This window comes from Trichechus manatus, unplaced genomic scaffold, assembly GCF_000243295.1.
Source record: "Trichechus manatus latirostris isolate Lorelei unplaced genomic scaffold, TriManLat1.0 scaffold00128, whole genome shotgun sequence".
NCBI classification, from domain to species: Eukaryota; Metazoa; Chordata; class Mammalia; order Sirenia; family Trichechidae; genus Trichechus; species Trichechus manatus.
Window position 1 is genome coordinate 3,449,012 of NW_004444064.1, and position 22,252 is coordinate 3,471,263.

Below are 22,252 nucleotides of genomic sequence, written 5' to 3' on the forward strand. Positions count from 1 at the left end.
ACTGTCACAAAGCACGGCACACCGGGAGGCTGACAGCAGAGACTTACCATCTCACAGTTCTGGAGACAGAAGTCCAAATCAAGGTGCTGGCAGAGCCAGGCTCTCTCCGAAGGCTCTGGGGGAGAATCCCTCCTTGTCTCTTGCAGCTCTTGGCAGCCCCAGGTGCTCCTTGGCTCTTGGCGACATCGCTCCAATCCCTGCCCCTGTCTTCACTTGGCCTCCCCCCCGCCCCCGTGTGTCTGTCCTCTCCTTGTCTCTCTTATAAAGACACTTGTGATTGCATCGGGCCCCCCTGGATAATCCAGAATGATCTCCCCATCTCAAGAGCTTTAACTGAGCCACTTCTGCAAAGATCCTTTTCCCGAATAAGGTCCCACTCACAGTTTCTGGGGAGTTGGATGTGGATATCTGTTGGAGGGCCTTTTCTCAGCCAGTCATAAGCTGTGAACAAGAAAGTTTTCTCCCCAAATATCCCACAGCCGATCTCACATCACACTCCCTGGATGTGGACCTGGAAGAAGGACAGAGGGGCTGGTGGAGGCGGGTCTGTAGCGGTGGGGTGGGGAGGGCACGGGCTGCAGGAGGGAGCATGGGCACTGCTCACAGGCTTCCGGAGGGGAAGCCTATCCCGGCCCTGGTCTGCCGTTTGCCTCCCAGCTGTATGGGGCGGAGGGGGCAGCCGTTATTGAAGACATCAGGCCCAGAGGCCAGGTGGCCCTGCTCCCCCAGTCCCCTCTACCCCCGTCTGAAGAGACCTTCCTCTCTAAATGCCCAGGACTCCCCAAAGGCTCCGCCACATAACATTTGCGCTCCACATGGAGGGCCCTCGAGACATGATTTTGCAACTCTCTCCTTCTGTTTATAAAGAAGATTTCCATTTCCCTAACACTCTGTAAACACGCGGGACAAGGGGCTCAGCTGCGTAATTGCGGTTTGCGTTGACCCTCAGCAGTTGGGAACAGTTGGGGACAGTGGCAAACAGCGTGCTCCCAGCCCCAAGGTCTGGGACGGAAGCGGAGAGTGGAGGGGAACACTTGCCCCTCACCTGTGACTGCGCACGGAGGAGGCTGCAGAGAGGCCTTGTCACTGGGCCTGGACGCCAGAGCGCAGCGCCCTCGCCAGAGCAGGCTGGGGGCAGCCAGGGACAGGAAGGGACTGGGGGGCCTGTCCGGAAGTTGCATTTCACTCAGACACCCTGATCTCACTGAGACTGCGTCTCTGCTGGGGTCCGTTCTGCCATGCTCATGCATGAGCACGCGTGTGTGTGTGTTATTGCTAGCTGTTGTCGACTCCAACTCATGGCGACCCCAGGGGTGTCAGAGTAGAAGGGTGCTCCCTAGAGTTTTCAATGGCTGATTTTTTGGGAAGTAGATCACCAGGTCTTATTTCCAAGGCACCTCTGGGTGGACTTGAACCTTCAACCTTTCGGTTAGCAGCCAAGGGTGTGAGCCATTTGCACCACCCAGGGACTCCCACGGAATTCTTTTACTGTTGTTAGCTGCTGTCAAGTTGATCCGACTCACAGTGACCCCACGTGTGCAGAGTAGAAGGGGCCCATAGGGATGGGTTTTCTTTTTTAATTATTTTTTTTATTTTTTAATTTTTTTATTGTACTTCAGGTAAAGGTTTACAGAACAAAGAGTTTCTCATGAAACAGTAGTACACGTATTGTTTTATGACATTGGTTAACAACCCCACGACATGTCAACCCTCTCCCTTCTCGACCTTTTTTTTTTTTTTGGTGAAAATATACATAGCCAAAGATACACCATTTCAAAAATTTCTACGTGCACAGTTCAGTGATATCAACTACGCTCTTCCAGTTGTGCTGCCATTCTCACTTTAGATGAAGGTTTACAGAAGAAAATAGTTTCTCATTAAACAGTTAGTACACATGTTGCCCTATGACAACGGTTAACAACCTCACAACACATCAACACTGTTCTCATTCAACCTTGGGTTCCCTATCACCAGCTTTCCTGTCCCCTTCTGCCTTCTGGCCCTTGTCCCTGGACTGCTGTGCCTCATTAGTCCCATTTGGTTTCTCCATAGGGTTTTAAAGGCTGTGATCTTTCAGGAGCAGATTGTCAGGCTTGTCTTTCGAGGCATCTCTGGGTGGATTCAAACCACCAACCTTTCAGCCGATAGTCAAGCGCTTAATCGTTTGCATCACACGGGGACCACCACACATGTGCACACGTGTGCAAATGTTCTCAGGGGAAGCCTTGCACACCTGTCACTGTCCTGCGTGAAGTATCCTTGCCTGGCTCCATCTCTCCCCTTCTCTCTGCCTTCCTCCCCACGCCGGGCTGGCCTTGTGCTAACATGGGGGGGGGGTTGGGGCCGCAGGCTGACCACGGCTTGTCCGGGCCACTGCTCCTCACAGCCCTCTATGAGGAGGGAGAGCCAGGAGGGCTGGGGAGCACAGTGAATGGCAAATGTCAAACAGCCCCAGGGAAATAGTTCCCATACCCTGTCATGCCCCGGGAGACCAGGACGGGCGCCGGGAGTCCCTGGGTGAGGACAAGCGCCCTTTGTGTGTTGGGCAGCTGCGGCCCCAACAGCAACGCTGAACCGGCCGTCTGGCCGCCCGGCTGCCCCGGAAACAAGAGTTCTCCGCTTGTCCCCTCAGCACCTATGACCCAGCCTCTCATTACCCCAGCCCTGTCCGTGGGCCTCAGGGGAAGCCCAGGACCCCGGCAGCAGGCGGGGTCGCTTCCCCCAAGTAGAGCATTCTCAGGCCAGGAGAGGATAAAGACTGTCCCAGGATCTGAGCTGGAGCAATATGCAAGGACTGCAGACCCCAGCAGGCCTGCGGAGACCCTCCATGCCCGGAGCGGGGGAGCAAGGATTGGCGGGACAGGGGCTCTGCACCCTCCCCGTCCCGGTGGAGCCCCTCCCGTCCCACTGGAGCTCCTCCTGTCCCAATGGAGCCCCTCCCGTCCCAGTAGAGCCCCTCCTTGTCCCAGTGGAACCCCTCATTGTCCCGGTGGAGCCCCTCCCAGTCCCAGCGGAGCCTCTCCCGTCCCAGCGGAGCCCCTCCCATCCCAGCAGAGCCCCTCCCATCCCAGCAGAGCCCCTCCTGTCTCCGTGGAGCCCCCCATTCAGCTCTGGCAGCCGCGGACGTTTCCTTGGCTTGTAAATGAAGCCTCGTGTGCTGGCTTCTCCCTGTGTATACGGGATTGTTTCACATCTGTCCTTCTCTTTTCTAAGATGCCCCTCAGAAGGGATTAGGATTAGGACCCATCCTACTCTGATATGATTTCATTAACTTAACTATTAATGTCTGTACAGAAAACCCCTCTTTCCCCAAACAAAGTCATATGCACTGGCCCGGGGGTAGGACTTCAACACATCTTGGAGGACATGATTTAGTCCATAACAAGGCTCCCCAGATGAATAAGTCTCCCCAGGTGAACAAGGCTCCCCAGGTGAACAAGGCTCCCCAGGTGAACAAGGCTCCCCAGGTGAAGGATATATGAGCTTCTTTCCGTTGTTCTTGCAACATTTTGATAATTTTAAAATAGTTTTGAAGTAAAAAATAAAGCAATTCCTCACATGGCTGGTTTTGGCTGGTTTCCAGAGTGCCCTCTGCCTTCTGGGTGCCATGATCCTCAGAAAACAGTGCCAGAGGGTTCCAGAGAGAGAGAAGGGCTGCTTCTCCTGGTCGGCACACACAGTTTTGGACATTGGGGCCAGCAGGTGGGGTGGCCGACACCTGCACACTCAGCCCTTTCACGGAGGCTGAGTCAGAGGGGTGGACACTGCAGGGCAAATCAGCCTCTGTTCTAACCAAGTCTGGACCCCTCCCTGTGCCCCCCACCCACTCACAAAGCACCCACCTTGGGGGCTCCTGGGCCAGAGACACCTGTCTGCTGTCCCTTTGTTGGGCTGGTTTGCGGCCTGACATTACACCTTTCAGCTGAAAGCCTGCCCCACCTGTTGGCCCCACAGCCTTGCTGTCCACATGGCCACTTCAGAAACCAGATGGGACGTGCCACATTCATCACACCAATGTGAGCCAAGCTCAGGGGCCAAGATGGGCTCGAGGACCCCTCTCCTCAGCCCTCAGTGGCCACGGCCTCCAGGGGCACATGGGCTGGAGCTGGGGGGCATCAGGATGACATCTCTAAGCAGGCCCTATCCCCCTGATGGTCACTTCTTAGAAATACACATTGCCAGGCCCTATCCCAGACCCCTGACGTCCAGGGAGGGTGGGAAGCAGAGTGGATTCCCACGGGGGAGTAGGGGCCCCAAGGCCTTGTGACCCCCCCACCCCGCCATGGTGGGAGCTTGGGGGTGGTGGCTGTTGCCTTCCCCATTTTCCAGGATGTTGGCATGGTCACACCCAAGAGATAGGCAGGGGTGAGCGTCTCCAGGTACTCGGGACGCCAGTCCACAGCTGCTGCCTGCAAGCCCCATTGACTGTTCCTGGGGTTGAATCGTGTCCCCCAAAATACATATTGAAGTCCTAACTTCTGTACCTGTGAATATGAGCTTGTTTGGAAATAAGAGTTTTCTTTTGTTATGTTGACGGAGTCATTCTGGAGGAGGGTGGGTCCCAAACCTAATCCCTTCTGAGCGGTGTCTTATAAAGGAGAGAGCAGACAACACCAAGAGACGCTCACAGAGGGAGACGCCATGTGACGTCGGAGGCAGATGCATCTATAAGCAGCAGAGGACACCCGGGATTGCAGCAGCCACGGGAACTAGGAGAGAGGCGCCCAGAAGCAATCCACATGCTGAGGACCTGATTTGCACTCCCTGCCTCGCAATCTGTGAGAGAATACACTTCTGTTCTTTAAAGCCACCCCCCGGGTGGTACTGTGTTACAGTAGCCCCAGGACATAAAACAGTCGGAGTGCTGGCCAGTGGAGATGGGACTGTGGAACGCAGCACGGTGGCCTGGCCTCGTGAGGCCAGAAGAAGGCATTCTGAAGACAAGATATGAAGCAGCCATTTGCAAAAGCCAGCGTGATCATGACCCCTGAAGACAGAGTGGGCAGCCGGCCACAGCCTTCTGCTCTGTGCTACAGAAGACGTGACTGGGATTCGGCCCTGGCCGGCCAAGGAAAGGGGAACGAGGGCCAAGGAACGGAGAATGAGGGCCGAGGAACCCAGTGTTGAGGGCCGAGGGACCCACAGTCAAGGGCTGAGGGACTTAGGTTGAGGACTGAGAGACAGGATGGAACAAGGCTGGAGGGGCACAAAGAGGCCTCGCTGAGCAGGGATCACTTCCTCATTGCACTCCTTGTCCCCTCACCTTGCTTAGATGCTGTTGTTGTTGTTAGGTGCCATCAAGTCGGTTCCGACTCATAGTGACCCCATGCACCACAGACCGAAACACTGCCTGGCCCTGCGCCATCCTCACAATCGTTATGCTTGAGCCCATTGTTGCAGCCACTGTGTCAGTCCATCTCCTTGAGGGTCTTCCTCTTTCTCGCTGACCCTGTGCTTTATCAAGCATGATGTCCTTCTCCAGCAACTGATCCCTCCTGACAACATGGTCAAAGTATATAAGATGTAGTCTCGCCATCCTTGCTTCTAAGGAGCATTCTGGTTGTACTTTTTCCAAGACAGATTTTGAGACAGGCTCTTTTGGCAGCCTGTGGTATATTCAATATCCTTCGCCATGAGATACCCTAGGACGACTAAGTGTGTTAGTGGATGTGCTCTCTCAGGACGGCACTGCACGCCGTTGTGCTCCTGTGATTAGAGCCGTGGAGGGAAAAGTGGGGAGGGCCCGAGGCTTGGAGCCTGGGCCACCCCGAGGGAGGACGTCACCCAGAGGTGCTCTGCTGGGCTTAGTCAGCTGGGCCCGTGAGGACGTGCCAGAGGCTGGTCCATGAGGTTTGGAACACCACCCTTAGTGGCACAGCACACATGTGTCTGGGCTGAATGTCAAGCAGCTGAAGGTCAAGGCCAATAATCGGTCAAAACCGAATAGCACCCTTCTGGAAGGACTACCTAGAGTAGAAGAACACCCCTGGAACTTTAGCAGCATTGAATTAATCATGACGACAGTTACGTCATTAATCATCAATAACCACCAGGTGTTAATGTCTACCATTCCGGGGCAGTCACTGCCCTCCTCAGCCCCACCAGCCCCCAGCTCACCCCCTCAAACCCCCACCCTCCCTTGGGCTCTACACTGTCAGGAAAAGTGGGCTGGCTGGGCCAGCACAGGTCACCATGAGCGGCGTTGCTTGCCCCAAGGGTGGACACTTTCCTCCTTGCTACCTAAACCAGGTATGGATGTGCCCTCTCGATCCCTGTGGGCAGACCTGGTGGTGATGTGGCCCCTGCACCCTCAGTGTGACACTCCCCCAAATGGCCATCAGGAGGTGCTTCCGGAAGCAGCAGTGTGAGGCTGGCCTCACTCACGTACTTTGCTGCTCCCACATTTGCTCGTCTCTTCCCCATGGACAACGCAGGACGAAGCTGCAGGGCTGTGGGCTTCAGGTGGCATGCTGCTCCTGGACGGCACCACCCTCTGCCTCCCCCGTGGGCCCCAGCCACAGATCCTCCCTGGAGTTGGGGTTGTGTGTCTATATAGGGGCTCAAGGAGGCCAGGACTACCGTGTGGCCCTCCAAGGGCGGGACCCCAGAGAGGGCATGCCCAGCACTCTGCTGGTGCCCCTTCTACTTCTCGGCTGCTTCCCAGGACACCTGGAGGCAGCACGGCCACGTCTTCCCACCTGCAGGGTAAGTGGGTGAGGCTGCCCACCTTCCTGCAATGACAAGAGGTGGAGCTGAACCCTTTCCGGCCCCGCAACTCAGAGGGTCCGAGGTAGCCCACATCCATCCCACAGCCCCCAGGGACAGCCAGGGGAGAGTTGAGCCCCCCGCCTCATGCCCCCACTGGACCATCCACAGCGTGGGGCCCGTTGTTCTGACTGCCTACTCTACCAGCCGCTCAGAGCCAGCCCAGCTCTGTGCAGACAGCAGCTGGCCTCACCCCGTCTGCGGCCGGCCAGTCACACGGGACCGGACACCGCACACGTGGGGAACGCGTCAGGCCTCTAGGAGCTGAAGGAAGCACCGTTCAGAGCTGATGGGTTCTCCACACCTGGCCGAGCCCAAAGTAGGACGTGGCCGCAAGCTTGGCTTTGATGCAGGAGCCCTGCCCTCTGTGCCTATTTAAAGTGTGACCACTGCCCCTCAAGAAAGGCCGGCGGAGGTGGGACTATGTGTGGGGACAGTCCCCAGGGACGCATCATGGCGGCTGGGACGTGGCTGGCAAGAGATGAGACAGGCTTGGCCCAGGGCCAGACGCTTCCTCTGAGTGGGTGGCTGGCTGCTCAGTTGCATATTTTCAGGGAAGAAGAGGCCCAAGGACTGCGTCCCTGGCTGTTTGTGAAACTCCGGTGTCTGAGGAAGCATCTTCACACAATCCGCTCCGTGGGATGCGGTGCAGAAAGGCCGGAATCACAGAGCCCCCTCCCCACCCCAGCAGGTCAGCTTGCACTTCGTCCCTTCTCCTACTAAGCAAACAGCAGCCATAGAATGGGGAGGCCCAGGACGGCGCATCATATTGGTGCTGCCGCTGGCTCTGTCACACACGGCCCTGAGCTGGGCAGAGACGCCTGGCTCCTCAGGGCCGAGGGTTCATGGCCTCGGCCCCATCCTCCCCTTCAGTTGTCTGACCTGGCCAGGCACAGTGGGTCTGTGGGGTGATGCAGCATGGCCCCCTGGGCTCAAGTGAAAACCAGCCGCAGCCCTGGGCAGCAGCCAGGAGGGGCTCAGGGGAGGTCAGAGAAGGGGTCGCCCCATCCACACAGGCTCAGTGGTAGATGAGTCAGGGAGCCCCTGGTCTGCCCAGAGCCTTCCTGCCAGCCACGGGGCTTAGATCCACCCTGAGTCATACATGAGTGGTGCCTGTGTCCATGACCACTCCTGGTGTGGGTGGCCCTGGGCCACGCCCCTCCCTCTGAAGGTCAGCTGGCTGGACCGAAGGCTCTGCATCCCAACCTCAAAGTGTCCAGGGCCTGCGGGCTTAGCCCAGCCTCCTGGGGCTGGAGCAGTCACACACTGAGCCCAAGCATCACCACGTGAGTGGCAGAATCCAGGCCAGCCCAGCTCCTGGCCGGGGTGAAGGCTTCTGGAGCCTAGGAGAAATCTGTTCAGCCGAGCTCAGGCATTCGTGACCTTTGGCCTGAGGGCATGTGATCCGGGAGGCTGGTGCCTAGGCAGGCAGGACAGTGCCCGGAGGACACCGCGGGCCTGGGGCATGTGCTGGGGAGAAGCAGGGCCACCTCTGACGTCCCCTTCAGGGGCCTGGGGCTATGGTGCGTGGGGTGAGCTGTGAGCTGGGACTGTGGCACCGCTTCCCAGGACACACACAAAATGTGCTTCGAGCAGCACTAGGGCACGGCAGGAGTGCCCCAAGGGTCAGTCCCCTCCCCTCCCTCCTCCCACAGGCACAGTTGAGGGCTCTTATAAAGTGTCAATTCCCTGGGGGCAGCACCTACAGACCCCCACTCATTCTCAGACTTCTCAGACCAGCTGTTTAGTCTCACAGGGACTGCCCACCCCCTCACGTGTGACAGAATACTGAGGATCGGCTACGAGGCATGTGTGAGGGGTGCCCCAGGGAACAGGACGGACATGGGGAGACGTAGAACAGTTGCCGTGGAGTCGACTCTGACCCGTGTGACCCCGTGTGTACTGAGCTCAACTGTGCTCCATAGGATTCTCGGTGGCTGATATTTTGGAAGTGGGTCACCCAGCCTTTCTCCCAAGGCACCTCTGGGTGGACTTGAACGGCCCACCTTTCATTAGCACCAGCCAGGGACCCCAAAAGACCTTCCCCTAAAAACAGAGCAAGAGGAAGCAGCTGCACAGGAAGCAGAGGCGATTGGGTGGGGGCAGCACCGGGTGCCATGTCCGGCAGCGCAGAGGCTGCTGTTGACTTTGTCCAGATCATTTGAGTGATGGGGCGGGGGGACGAGATGACATAAGGAGTCGACGGGAGGGAGACAGTAGGGGCTGTGCTTCTGGGAAGCAGAGCTCCGGGAGGTGGGGGATACTGTAGGTCAGGGTCACTTGAAGTTGTCTGGCTTGTTTTGCTTTGTTTGTGGGATGAGAAGTAGGAGATGTGCTTAAGCAGGAGAGAAGAGGAATGGATGGTGAGGGACTGGCCGGAGGAGGCGGGACCAGAGGGACCTTGGCAGGCAAGGGCTCATGGATGGGGAGGGAGACGTGGGGGTGCAGGCAGCTGAGAGGTGACTGGCGGCTTCCGGGACAGGTGGCAGACGCAGCCTCTGGAGGCACGGAGGGCCAGCCCAGGGGACAGCGCTCAGGGTCTTTGCCCTCTTGCGGGTTGTATTCACGACTCTCCCTTGAAATCAGACGACTTGCATCTGCGGGAGTCTCGAGGTACCCAGCTGCTTGATGGGGGTGGTTTACACTCAGGGCAGGGGGTCCCAGACAACTGCCACGGAGAGAGAGGGGCCCAGGCGGTGATGGTAATGAGAAACCACAGCGTTTAGGCTGGACAGAGAGGGAGGTGGCGGCAAGAGGGGCTGAGCGATGATGGAGAGCTGGCCTCGAGCGGCCCAGGGGCAGGTCAGAGGGCTGGAGGGTTGGGGGGCCACATGTCCCGAGCAGGGACGCTCCAGGGCATGGACAATCCTTGTGCTCCGGCTTGGCACTGGATAGCATGCAAAGCGATGTCCTGACGTTCTCATGCCCTGAGTTTCCCAAATGCACGAGCTGCAGACGGAAAGCTGTGGTTTGTAGAAAGATATCCGGCTGGATCACAAACATTCCACTCTGTAGGTCTCACCCAAGAGAGGCTCTCAGACACCACAAGTGGCCCGGACAGACCAGCAGCTGTGGGAACTCTCTCCCAGACCCAGGACGGCCCCACCCCGGGGTCAGTGGGGTCACCAGAGACCTCGGAGCGCAGAGCGGTTGTGAAGTGGGGATGGCTCAATTCTCCTCCACAGAGGAGTGTCGGGGGCAGAGTACTGGACTGGGGTCAGCCAGCTCAGTTCCAGTCCCAACTTCAGCTAAAAATGCCTAATCGTCGTACATGTATCTGTATATCTGCATCCGTAAAACCAGGTGATTTCTAAAGCCCCATCTGATTCTGTCATCCTCTGACCCCAATTATCAGTGACAGCCCCTCGCTCTTCCCAGGGATACCCCGCCTACTCGATCTGCTCCGTGTCTAGCCCTGCTTTCTAGATGTGTGTTCTGTGGTCTTCTTACACGGCCGCCCCACTGAGCAGTGAAGACCCGTGTGCAGAGAGAGGCTGGGATGAGACGTGGGAAGAGAGACAGAGGTGGGGGAGAGACACAGAGAGACAGAGAGGAAGAAGGGAGAGAAAGTGAGAGGACAGAGAGAGGAAAGGAAGAGAGAGAGAGAGAAAGACAGAAAGAAAGAGGGAATGAAGGCAGAGAGAACGTATCAGAGAGAGACACAGAGGGGGTAAGAGAGAGGGAGGAGGGAGGGACAGAGGGAGGGACAGACAGACGGAATGAGAGAAGGAGACAAAGACAGACCGACAGAGACAGACACAGATAGATGTTAAGGACCAGTGGGGATGGGGAGAGGCCCAGGTCTCAATCATCTATCCCCACTCTGGGTGTTTGGCTGTAAAATCCAGAACGCTCTTCCCATTAGCCCAAGCGGTTCTAGTCCAGGGCGCAGACAGCACGTGGACAAGGAGGGCATCCACCTCCAAGCGCTCTTCCTTGCTGCCATTGAGCTGATTCTGTTACAGAGTAGGACTGCTCCATAGGGTTTTCTTGGCTGTAATCTTTACAGAAGCAGATTGCCAGGCCTTTCTTCTGTGAGGCTGCTGGGTGGGTTCTAATTGCCAACCTTTAGGCTAGCAGCCGAGCACACACTGTTTGTGCCACCCAGGACCCTCTATGCAGGGACTTCTAAGAGCTCAGAAGGGTGGCCGCAGGTGAGCACCAGCCCAGGCCAGGCATTTGGCAAGACTTCACCATGAGTTAGCCTTACAGCGTTTTAATATTCAGTATTTGAAATAAATTCCATTTTGACTTAACCTTGAGCATTCTATGCCCTTTGGCGCTGTTTGGAGTTTTGATTCTAAACCCCTTAGGAAACATTTGCCCAGATGTGATGACCTTGTCAGGAAGGTTCCACAGAGAAGGTGCTCTGGCAAGGGCCTCCCAAGACTCCCCACGACTCAGACTCCTGCATCGTCGGCTCCTGGCCTCAGCACATGGTCCGTCCCAAGGAGACGGCTGAGACCTCGTGGCGCGCATGCCTGCACCAGTCTGCAGGCACACCTCTCAACCACAGCTGGCTTCATGTCCTTTCTTCTTTCAACTTTCGAGACATTGTTTGTAGTCATGGTTTTGCAGCATGTTGGTGTCACCTGCTTCACTAGCCAAAAATAACCAAACCCTTTTGCCGTCGAGTCGACTCCGACTCCTAGTAACCCTATAGGACAGAGTAGAACCACCTCATAGGGTTTCCAAGGAGCACCCGGTGAATTTGAACTTCCAACCTTTTTGTTAGCAGCCGAACTCTTAACCACTACACCACCAGGGTTCCCCAAATTTTGAAGTGGCATCTGTAGACATAATTTTATTGTATTTCTCTTATGATAAATGCCTTTGTTGACACATTTCCATCAATTAACAAAATGGTGAGAAGGGATATTTCAAGTAATTTTAGATTAGTTTTTCTTAGAAATATATATACGTCTGTCATAGCTTCTAAATTTGTTTCAGCAACTGCATGTTGACAATTATTTTCTGTGTCATCAGACCTATTCTCTATTAAATGTATGAAAACCACATTATGAGTCTGTTGGTAGTTGCTATCAAGTGGATTCCAACTCATGGCGATCCTATGCGTGCAGAGTAGAACAGCTCCGTAGAGATTTCAAGGCTGTGAACTTTCAAGAGCAGATCGCCAGGCCTGTCTTCTGAGGGGCCTCTGGGTGGGTTCCAACTGCCAACCTTTTGGCTAGTAGTCAAGTGCTTGATCATTTGCACCACCCAGGGAATAAAAGGAACTTGGAAAAATACTAAGAACGGAAGCAACTCAGTACTTACAGCAATTCTCCTTATAAGTTCTGCAGGGAGGAAGGAGCTGGCTTTCATCTAAGAGCACCCACAGAGCACAGCCTCTGCCTGCCTTTCACAGTCAACCACCATTGCTCCCTGTATCCAGTCTCCACCCAGAAGACTTCAGATGACACAGGCTGACACCCAGGACACACCACTCTCTATGCCCAGAAGAAAGGGAAAAAAGAGAAAAGAAATGGGCGAGATTTTTTAAATTATGAAACTGCCATGTTCTAGTTCATATCAATAAATTTTTAAATCGAGATTAAGTGGATGACTCAAGTAGAAATAGAAAGCCTAATTAGTCTAACGGGGAAACAGAAAATGCAGAATCATGTCTCTCTCTTGCAGAGAGATTACCTATTGCTTAAAAACCACTGAAACTCACATAAAACTGTCTGACCTGATGCCTTTTTTAAGGACAAATCTTCAACTAGCTTCTTTTCTGCTGCACACTTAGCACTCGATACAGGTGAGCTGTCATTAAGAAGTACTATTGTTCCCAGACACAAAAAAAAGACAAAAGCATCACAATTCATTTTGTGTGTCTAACCAAAAGCCTTAAAAATAAACAATGGCAAGAATAACACACACTTCTCTCACCTTCACACACTCTCTCATCCTCACACATGCCCTCACACACATCACATACACTCACACACAAGCTGATAGGCTAAGAAGACCAAATATGGACATAATTTCTCTGTTATGGGTTGATGCATGTTCCCTTGAAAGACGTATTCAAGTCCTAAACCCTGGTATCTGTCAATGTGACCTTGTTTGGAAATATGGTCTGTCTTAGTCATCTAGTGCTGCTCTAACAGAAATATCACAAGTGGATGGCTTTAACAAAGATAAATTTATTCTCTCACAGTCTAGTAGGCTACAAGTCCAGGGGAACGGTTTCTCTCTCTGTTGGCTCTCGGGGAAGGTCCTTGTGATGCATCAGTCTTCCCTTGGTCTCGGAGCGTCTCAGTGCAGGAACCTCAGGTCCAAAGGACGCGCTCTGCTCCCGGCACTGCTTTCTTGGTGGTATGAGGCCACCATGTGTCTCTGTTCACTTATTTCTTTTATATCTCAAAAGAGACTGGCTTAAGACACTATCCAATCTTGTATCTCTCATCAGTATAACTGCTGCTAATCCATCTTATTAGATCACAGTGATTGAATTTACAACACATAAGGAAATCACATCAAATTACAAAATAGTACACAATCATACAATAGTGGGAACCACGACCCAGCCAAGTTGACAGATATTTGGGGGGACACAATTCAATCCATGACAGGGTCTTTGAAGATGTAATTAGTTCAGTTTTAACATGAGGTCATAAGCGAGTAGTGTGGGCCCTAATCCAATATGGCCGGTGTTCTTATAAAAACAGAAGAGGCCCAGAGAAACAGATGCAGAGGAAAAACAGCTACGTGACGACCGAGGCAGAGACGGGAGTGATGCAGCCACAAGCCAAAGAACGCCTGGGGCCATCAGAAGCTGGACAGACAAGGAAGGATCCTCCCCCAGAGCCTTCCGAGGGAGCATGGCCCTGCCAACATGTGGATTTCAGACTTCTGCCCTCCGGAACAGTGAGACAATAAATTCCTCTTGCTTTAAGCCCTCAGTTTGCGGTGTTTTTTAAGGCAGCCAAGGGACGTTCAGACGTGTCCCTGATGCCTGGTGAGCCAGATCTGTTTACTCACCTGCGGCACTGCTGCAGACATTGGTGAGTTAGCCCAGCCCTCCCCTGGAGGGCAGGTGGCTGGCCTCTTTCCCCTGTGCTTCCAGGGCCCCCGTTCGCCCAGTGACTGTAGTTTTTGTCTAATTCTGCCTTGGAGAGAGCAGAACTGTTCACCTCTGTGTCCCAGCACCTGGAGCAGGCAAGACAGAGGCCCTCAACACATTTCTAGGATGAATGAATGAACGTCACTCAGATCTCTGATACTCTTCCTTATGGGACGTCTGAAACGTGCAGAGTGCATTAGCCGTCTTGCTCTGGATGGGAGGAAGCCAGCACCACTTAGCCCAAAGGGCAGTTCACGATGAAGCTCCCAGGAGGGCACAGGCCCAAGGCAGGGGTGCTGGACCCCAGGTCTGAGTGACCGCTGGGCCCAAGTGCCGCAGGAGGGGCCTGGAAGAGCCTCCTTGCCACCTCGTGTCTGCCCTGTCTTTGCATCTGCTTCACTCCCTTCTCTCTCTACAGACCTGCTGTCCACCCCGTTTCCTGCCTCCACCCCGCCCAGCTCACGTGTCCCCTCTCCTCCATGCAGGGGACTGGGCCATCGCACTCCCAACCCCTAGTCCCTGGCTGGGCTCTGTTTGGCTCAGCTGGGCCAGGAGCTTCCTCTGTACCCATTGGTGGTTCATGAACATGGTTCACCTCAGTGCGAGGACGACCAGGAAGCGGGAGCAAAGGCACCTCAGAAAGCGGGCAGGGTGGGCAACCACAGCAAACAGCGGGCGTCCACCACACACAAGGATCTCGTGAAGACGATTTGCAAACTGAAAGATAATTCGAAGGACGAGAGAAAGGAGCGACTGAAGTCCCAGAAGCACCCAGCAGTCAGTTTGAGGTAAACGTTGCCCACCCTTTCATAGCTACCAGAGTCACTTTTACAGGTGTGCAACCACACTCTCCAGGTCACCTGAGGCCAAAGGGTCCCAGACATGTGTGTGTCCTCCTTCTAGAAGCCCACTCAGAGCCCACACAGGACACGTGGGCAAGTGTTAAGCTCTCGGTGGGACAAACGATACCAGCAGAAGCAACTTGGCAGCACAACTCCGGACCCAGGTCACCGGCTCCCCACCTCCAGGGGTCTCGGATATGAATGTCAGATCTTCCCATTGAAAGGGATTCTGCATGCAGCCTACCCGTGCATGGTGCTGTCTTGGTTTCTTAGTGCTGCTGTAACAGAAATACCACATGTGGGAGGTTTTAAAGAATCGAAATTTATTTTCTCACAGTTCAGAAGACCAAACTCACAGAGTGTGGGTCTAGCAGAAGGCTCTCTGTCCACCATGGGAGAAGATCTCTGTTCTTCCAGCTTCTGCAGCCTGGTTGGTGTTCCTCCCGGATCTCCACGTGTCATCTGTCTTCCGCTATTGGTGCCTGCTTTTCTCGGTGTCTAATCTACTCTCTCTATATCTCAAAAGTGATTGGCTTAAGACACACCCCAAGCTAACACGACCTCATGAACCTAACAAAGAAAATGCTGTTTCTAAATGGGATTATATTCACAGGCATAGGGGTTAGGATTCCAACACATATTTTGAGAGACACAATTCAGTGTGTAACAGTGCCTCCTTGAGTATCAGCAAAACTCAATCTTGGGTGTCGTTCCAAGATGGAAACCCCAACCCCCGCCTCCCCATGTTTCCATTGACGCAATCAGCTGCCAAGCTGCCTGGAGACAATGCTTCGAGCATGAACAGCAGCCTGTGTGGAGACACAAACACACACTCTGACATTTGCCCAAGTTTGGACCACAGAAGGTCTGTGGGAGGCATTCCCACACTCTGTTGCTCGGGACAGAACTCCACCAACTGGATCAGCTCCGCCCTGCCCCCCTGCCTGCACCACGCTGCTCCTGTGCCCACGGTTCCCCTCCAAGCCAGACCCTGCCCCTGGGATTCTGGCCACCCAGAGACAGCAGAGGCTGAGGGGTTCCAGGGCATCAGAAAAACCATCCCCGGGGCAGAAAACTCACCCTCTGGAGGCAGAGGCAGGGCGGCCAAGAGCTGGCCACATTTATGTACTGGGGACCCAGGAAATTGACACATGACTTTTTGAGTCACCTGCATTTGGGTGCCCCGATTTTTGTGGTTTTGAACTGAAATGTGTTGGACTCCTCGCCCGAGCCTCTGGTGTAGGAAGTAGCTAACTGCCAAGGCGTCAAGCGCAGCAGCGGCCTCTTCACACCCCCAGTCTTGCCCCCTGTTGGATTTCACCCAGTGGGAGAGGCGCTTACACCCGAGGAGAGGTCCCACTGGGGCACCGTGGGGTGGGGTGGGGTGGGGTTCCCAGGTGGAGCCCTCAACCCCATGTCCCTCGCACCTACCCCTGGAAAGTGGTCTCACCCACACAACTCACACCCCTGCTGCTGCTCAGAACTCAGCGGCACGAGATGCCCACGGACCTGGGCTGAGTGACCAGGTGAGCTCACCCTGGGGAGACGCCTGGGTACGGGAGGGAAGGGGGCAGCTCTGCTTCCAGGCCAGGCAGAACATCTCCATGTCAAGCTCTCACCGGGTCTTCAGGACACCGGGGGTCCCTGGGACCAGCCCTTTTGGGCGTCCTAGTGAGCCAGGGCCAGGAGCAGGCATTGGTGAGCTGTAGGGTGCCCAGTGGGGCAAGCAGGTGCTGACCCAGTGATCCCCTCAGATTACGACGTGCCTGCCAGAAACCAGGGGCACCTGCACGTCTTGGTCACTTGGTGGCCCAGTCCCTGTGGACACCTCCCCAGGCCACAGAGCAGGCTGGGCAGTCCCAAGAAGGCAGGTCCCGGGGTGGCCCCCGGACGCTCCTATTAAGAAGTCCTGTAGTGTGGTCCGTGGCCAAGGACTCGGCAAACCGGAGCCCCCTTCTTTGCTAAGTTCTGTGACTCACAAAGCAGCCATCTCCCCTTGGACACTTCCAGGGACAACGCAGGGGTTATATTCTGTGAATGGGGATGAGCAAGGGGACAGAATTCCACATTAAGTTCAGAAACTTTTAGCATGTGGGTCCTGGAAGCTCAGTTCACAAACGGAAAAGCAGGGCATGGAAGTGCCATTTAGGGATGTGTTTGTCCGCATGTCAACTCTCCTGGGACAGCCTCCCTCTGGCCACGTCCTCCAGAACATGGCCGTGGCCAGAGTGGCGGGCGAGCAATCTCCCCATGCTGACGACCGACTGGCCACCAGGTGGCGAGGCACCGTGGCATCAACATGAAGTCCCTTCCTCCGTGGAGTTCAGTTACCGATCTGTAAACCCGCACTTGGACACACCAGGAAGAGGAATCCTTCTCTAGAGTCTGGAAGGTCCTAGGCTTGAAGGGTGTATCCCACTTTTATTTAGGATGGGGAATACTGACATCAGAATCAGTGAGGTGCATCTGCTGCCCCTTGTCACTTGGGGGGTAACACGGGCCTCCTGTGACTTGGACTAGGTGCCCCCTGAAAACCAACAGGACACAGGGCCCCCCATCTTGCCTCCACTTCTCCAAAGAACGAGAGCCCCAAGGTTGGACATGTGGCTCCCATCATTTCTCAAGGATGACAACTGGGGTTCCCCTGGAGGTACCTCAGCTTTCTGGGACCATCGCTGTGCTGCGTAGTCGTTCCTCCTCTGCCGCTGGCTAGGTCCTCACCTGGTGGGGTCCCTGGCTCCCCCAGACCCTCCAGGGGGAGCACGGCCCTGCTGCCACTTTCATTTTGGATTTCTGGCCCCCAGAACTGAGAGAGAATGCCTTTTGGATGTTTCAAGCTCCCCAGCGTGTGGAGCCTTGCTACTGCAGCCACAGGACTCTCGCCCAGGTCGAGGCGGGCTTGTCTGGTATTCTGGGAACGCCTTGATGAGGATGAGGATGGAGACATCCCCTCCCGGGCCCACAGAGTCAGCATAGCAGGACCTCGGCGGCCCCAGGAGCCTGCAGGGGTCTCGGAGAGGGCAAGTGGCCAGCTCACAGACGTCCGACTCAGCAGTGAGCACAAGCCATCGTGGTTGGCCAGTGTCCCATGCTCCCAGCCTCCCTCCCTCCTCCCCTTGAGCTCACCCGGAGGGACTCCCAACTCCCCACATGCCTCCTGCCCCTGTCCCCACGTTCCTGGAGGCCCCAAGTCCCCTCTCAGCTCTTGCCAAACTGTCTGCTGACGGAGGCTCGGGGTGTGGACTGTGGCTGCCCCTCCCTGGCATGGGGGCCCTTTCTCTCTTGTTGCACGCTTCTTAAAGGGCACTGAGCGGCCCCATTCCTCCCATCCCCTCCAGAAGTCGAGGTGGGATTCGTGAGCACAGCTCTCCTGCCCTCTTGTGGCTACACAGTTGCAGGGGGAATTCAAGTCTGAGCGCCTTCTCAAGGAAACTTTATGAGCTCAGAAATGCTAAACGTGTGGATGAACCCAGCTGACTGGGCAGGACAAGGGGCCAGGGTGCTGCAGTCTCCTGAGACACACATGCCCCCGAGGGCGGGAGACAAAGTCTGTGAAGACAGGGGGACCTGAAATTCAGTGGGGTTTGAGGATCCCGCAATCAGGGTGTGCTGGGACATCCTCTCCGAAGTAGAAGACACATCGCTGCAAAAAAGAAAGCAGACCTTTCGAGGTCTGGAGGTGCCACGTTCCACTCCTAGGAATACTGTACCAGCCCACGTCCCGGGTGACACAGAGGGGGCCAGCTTCCAGGCCCAGAGTAGGACACATCTGTGTAGCAGGCTCATGCTGGCCCCAGGCCCTGGCGAACGGCCACATGCCCTGGCAGACCCCGTGGGGTGAAACGGGCTCGTGTGGAGTCACCGTCTGGGCCCTGGGGTTCGGGGCCCAGGCTGAGTCGTCCCTGTGGAGACCCACATGCCTTTCGAGAAACATCTCTTGGTGCATTTCTGGGCTGTTAGAGAAGGGACGTGTGCCTGGACCCCGGGCGACCACGCATATCGGGCTTCCCATTATGGTCTGTGATACGAGCCCACCACGTCATAAAACCCAACAGGCCCAGCAGCTGTCCCAAGAGGCGATGGAACTGGGTCACCTGGGACCGTGCCTGAGCAGGGCCAGAGTGAGCCACGTGGGCAGGAGGCTCAGACCCCATGTCAATGCACCAACACCCCCACCAGCACCCTGTTGTCTATGGGGATGGGGTCCTGAACACCAGCTGGAAGAGGAGTGGACCCCCAGAGTCGCTTACAGATGGGGTAGCTCAGTGTGTGGGTGCATGTGAAAACAGCTGGTAAGTCCTTTGTCAGGGAGATTATTCGGAATATTTTCTCTCAGTGTGACTTATCTTTTCATTTTCTTAACAGTGTCTCTCAAAGAGAGAGAGAAAAAAAAAGTTGACATGGTGTCAACCCCGACTCATGGCGACCCCACGTGTGTCAGAGTAGAAATGTGCTCCACAGGGTTTTCAAGGGCTGATCTTCCGGGGCAGTGCTGGGTGGACTCAACCCTTTCAGTTAGCAGCCAAAGTACTTAACCATTTGCACCACCCAGGAAACTCATTTCAAAGAGCAGAAGGTTTTGTGATGAAGTCCATCATCAATTTTTTCTTTTATGGTTCATGCTTTCATGTCCTATTTAAGAATCTCTGCTTAGCCTGAGATCCCAAAGATTTGTTCCGGTTTTCTTTTGGCAGTAGAATAGCTTTAGCTTTCTGTGTAGGCCTATGATCCTTTTCAAGTCATACATGCGTGAGGAATTGTGTGAGATGATGGTCACGATCCCTTTTTTTCCAAATGGATGTCTAACTGCCCCAGCAGCGTTTGTTACGAAGACGGTGCTCTCCTAAGTGAACTGCTCTGTGTCTTTGTTGAGAATCAAGTGACTGTGTGTGTGTGTTTACTTCTGGGCTCTCTGCTCTGTTCCACACATCTACGTGTGTAACCCTTTGCCAACCCCATGCCTGCCTTAATTGCTGTAGCTTTAAGTCTATACATCAGGTGGTATAAATTCTTCAACTGCGTTTTACTTTTTCTAAGTTGTTTTGGCCATTCAAGGTCCGTGAACCCAGGAATTTGATAGTGCTAGCATGGAGTCCCTTCAGAAGAAGCTTGCCAGCCTCTGGCAGGCCCTGGAGAGCTCTGCCTGCGAAGAGGCCAGCAGTGTTCAGGGCAGGGCGGGGCCTCCTGGAAGACAAGAGGGAAATCAGTGAACTGGTGTGTGCTCTTGTACGCTTCTGTACCAGGAACTGCAAGGCCCTGGTCAACCCAGATGGGTCAGATGCAATCCTCCACCCCTTGGGCATAGAGCCCACCAGAAGCCAGGTACATTCTATCAGAGCGATGCCAGCAGAGAGTAAGAACGTGCCGTGGGATTCTGACTGGGCAGAGTCTCAGGAAGGAGATGCCGGTGAAGGGAGCAGCTGTCTGTCTGCAAGGCCCCTTGCTCAGGAATGAGAAGCAGAGGAGGGTCTGGCACGGCAGTTCCTGGAGACTCCACGTTCTCAGCCATGTGCAGAACGCGAGGCACACAACGGGGACGTGGGGCTCAGCCAGGTGACAGGCGTGATTCACAGAGCACACCAAGTGTGCATCCTTGGGACCAGAAGTCCCAAGTTCTCAAATGCGGCTTCCTCCTTCCATCCCCCAAACGTCCTGGTACACAGAGGGGCCAAGAGCGCTGGCTTTGCAGTCAGGACTGATGCTCACTCCCCGTCACCTCCTGCTCCCCCCACCCTGCTGCTATTAGTGCTGGCCTGCAGCCACTCTCATCATCTCCAACAGACACCCCGGCCAGCGTCTAGCACGGTGCTCCTTGATCTTCACTGCACCACCTCTCACAAGCAAACCTTGACCCGTCATCACCCTAAATTGCCTCAACACCATGAATTCAAACCCCACGTTCCCTGGTCACCTCCTGTCCTTACAGATTTGCTGCTCAAACATCCCCCACCTCACCTCGCTGCTGTTCAGCCTACTGGACCTCCACTTCCCACCCCGGCCACCACCCCCTCGGATCACTACCTGGAGCTTAGAGGCTTGGATGAATCACTGCAAATGAGTCCCTGCAGATAACCAAACATCCCTTGTCCCTCTGTCCTCCTGGTCCAGCAAAAGCCCAGAGAAGCCCCAACATTGACCTTCTCATCTAGGGCTGCAGGAGAAATGCCCTCCATGGGACCCTCAACGGGACCCTCCCCACTGCCTGGCTGGCAGCTTCAGCTCATTTCCCCAGCCAGCTCATGTCCTCTGCTTCTCCTCCCAAAACCTCCTACCCACTCCCGTGAGACTCTGGGCCTTCTCCAACCCTCCCCCTCCTTATTCGCCAGATCACGGGACCCCATAGGGCTTCAACTGGTGTCTATTATGCTCAACAGTAAACCGACACCCCCCACCCACACCCCACCCCACTTTATCTACAGTCCTGTCCTCCTCTTTGAGGTTCCTGGGTGTGTCGTTCACCCTCCACTACTAACTGAAAGGTTGGCAGTTCAAACCCACCCAGGGGTGCCAAGGAAGAAAGGCCTGGAGATTTGCTTCCGAAAGTTCACAGTCTTGAAAACACTATGGCGCAGTTCTACTCTGGAACACATGAGGTCGCCAGGAGCCAGAATTGACCCCTCCGCAAAGTTTTGTTTCCTTCCTCTTTGAATTTCCAACGAGTAGATCCACCTCTAACATCTTCTGACAGGGCCGGCTCCACGGGCCTTCTCCTGCCCAGAGCTATGGGCCTCCCTCGAAAGGCCCAGGCTCGGTTTGACGCTCTGTTCTGCTGTCGCCGCCTGACTGCCCCCCGACCCCCACCTCCGACTTGTCTGCTGGATAATAAACACAGCGCTGACTGGGGACCTCTCCTTGGACCAGGAACGCACGAGGTGGTCCCAAACGTCACACCGTCATTTTGAAGACAAGGACACTGACCCGAGAGCGACGGCCAACATCGCGCCGTGAGGGCAGTGCTAAGGTGCTCCCAGGGGACCCCAGAGCGGCTCCTGGGCCTCAAGGCGAGGGATGACGGCCCCTCGACGCTCGGGCCATCTCCCGTACCTCCACCTGCCATCACCGGGGCGACCCTCCCCCCATTCCCGCCTTCCCGCCGGGGTGCTCCCGCAGACCGGAGTCAGCCCGAACGGCGCCCGCCGGCCGCGGGGAGGACTCACGGCGCATGCGTTAGGAGTGCCTTCCGGCGTTGCCGTGGCTACAGAGACGCGCACGGCGGGAAGGGGCGGGGCGCGCTGCCGGCTTGGGGCGGGTTTGTCAGTGTTGCCGTGGCTACAAAGGACGCGCTCCGCGGGAAGGCGCGTTTCCGGGGCGGGGCTCGGCTGCCGGAAGTACGTGACCGCCCCGGGCTATGGCGGGGCTTGGTGTCGTCTGCCTGCTCCTCTGGGCGGCATTCTGGCCGCCCGCCTCGCCATCGGGTGAAGAGTTCTGGCCCGGCCAGTCGGCGGCTGACATTCTGTCGGGGGCAGCGTCCCGCAGACGGTAAACATGCCTCCTGCGCCGGCCCAACGGCAAGGGCCGGGCCGGTGGGCATTCGGGGGACCGGGAGGGGGCGGTGGGCAGGACCGAGCCGGGCCTG

General features: G+C 55.7%; 1 protein-coding gene across 1 annotated transcript in view; it reads left to right on the plus strand.

Moving 5' to 3' along the window:
- Window positions 1-21,982: 21,982 nt before the first annotated feature.
- POFUT2 (protein O-fucosyltransferase 2) overlaps window positions 21,983-22,252 on the plus strand; it is a 21,189-nt gene continuing 20,919 nt past the window's right edge. Inside the window, exon 1 of the mRNA XM_004384791.2 lies at window positions 21,983-22,155. Within this exon, the coding sequence (XP_004384848.1) occupies window positions 22,025-22,155 (131 nt within the window). The 5' untranslated portion in view covers window positions 21,983-22,024. The remainder of the gene's footprint in view (window positions 22,156-22,252) is intronic.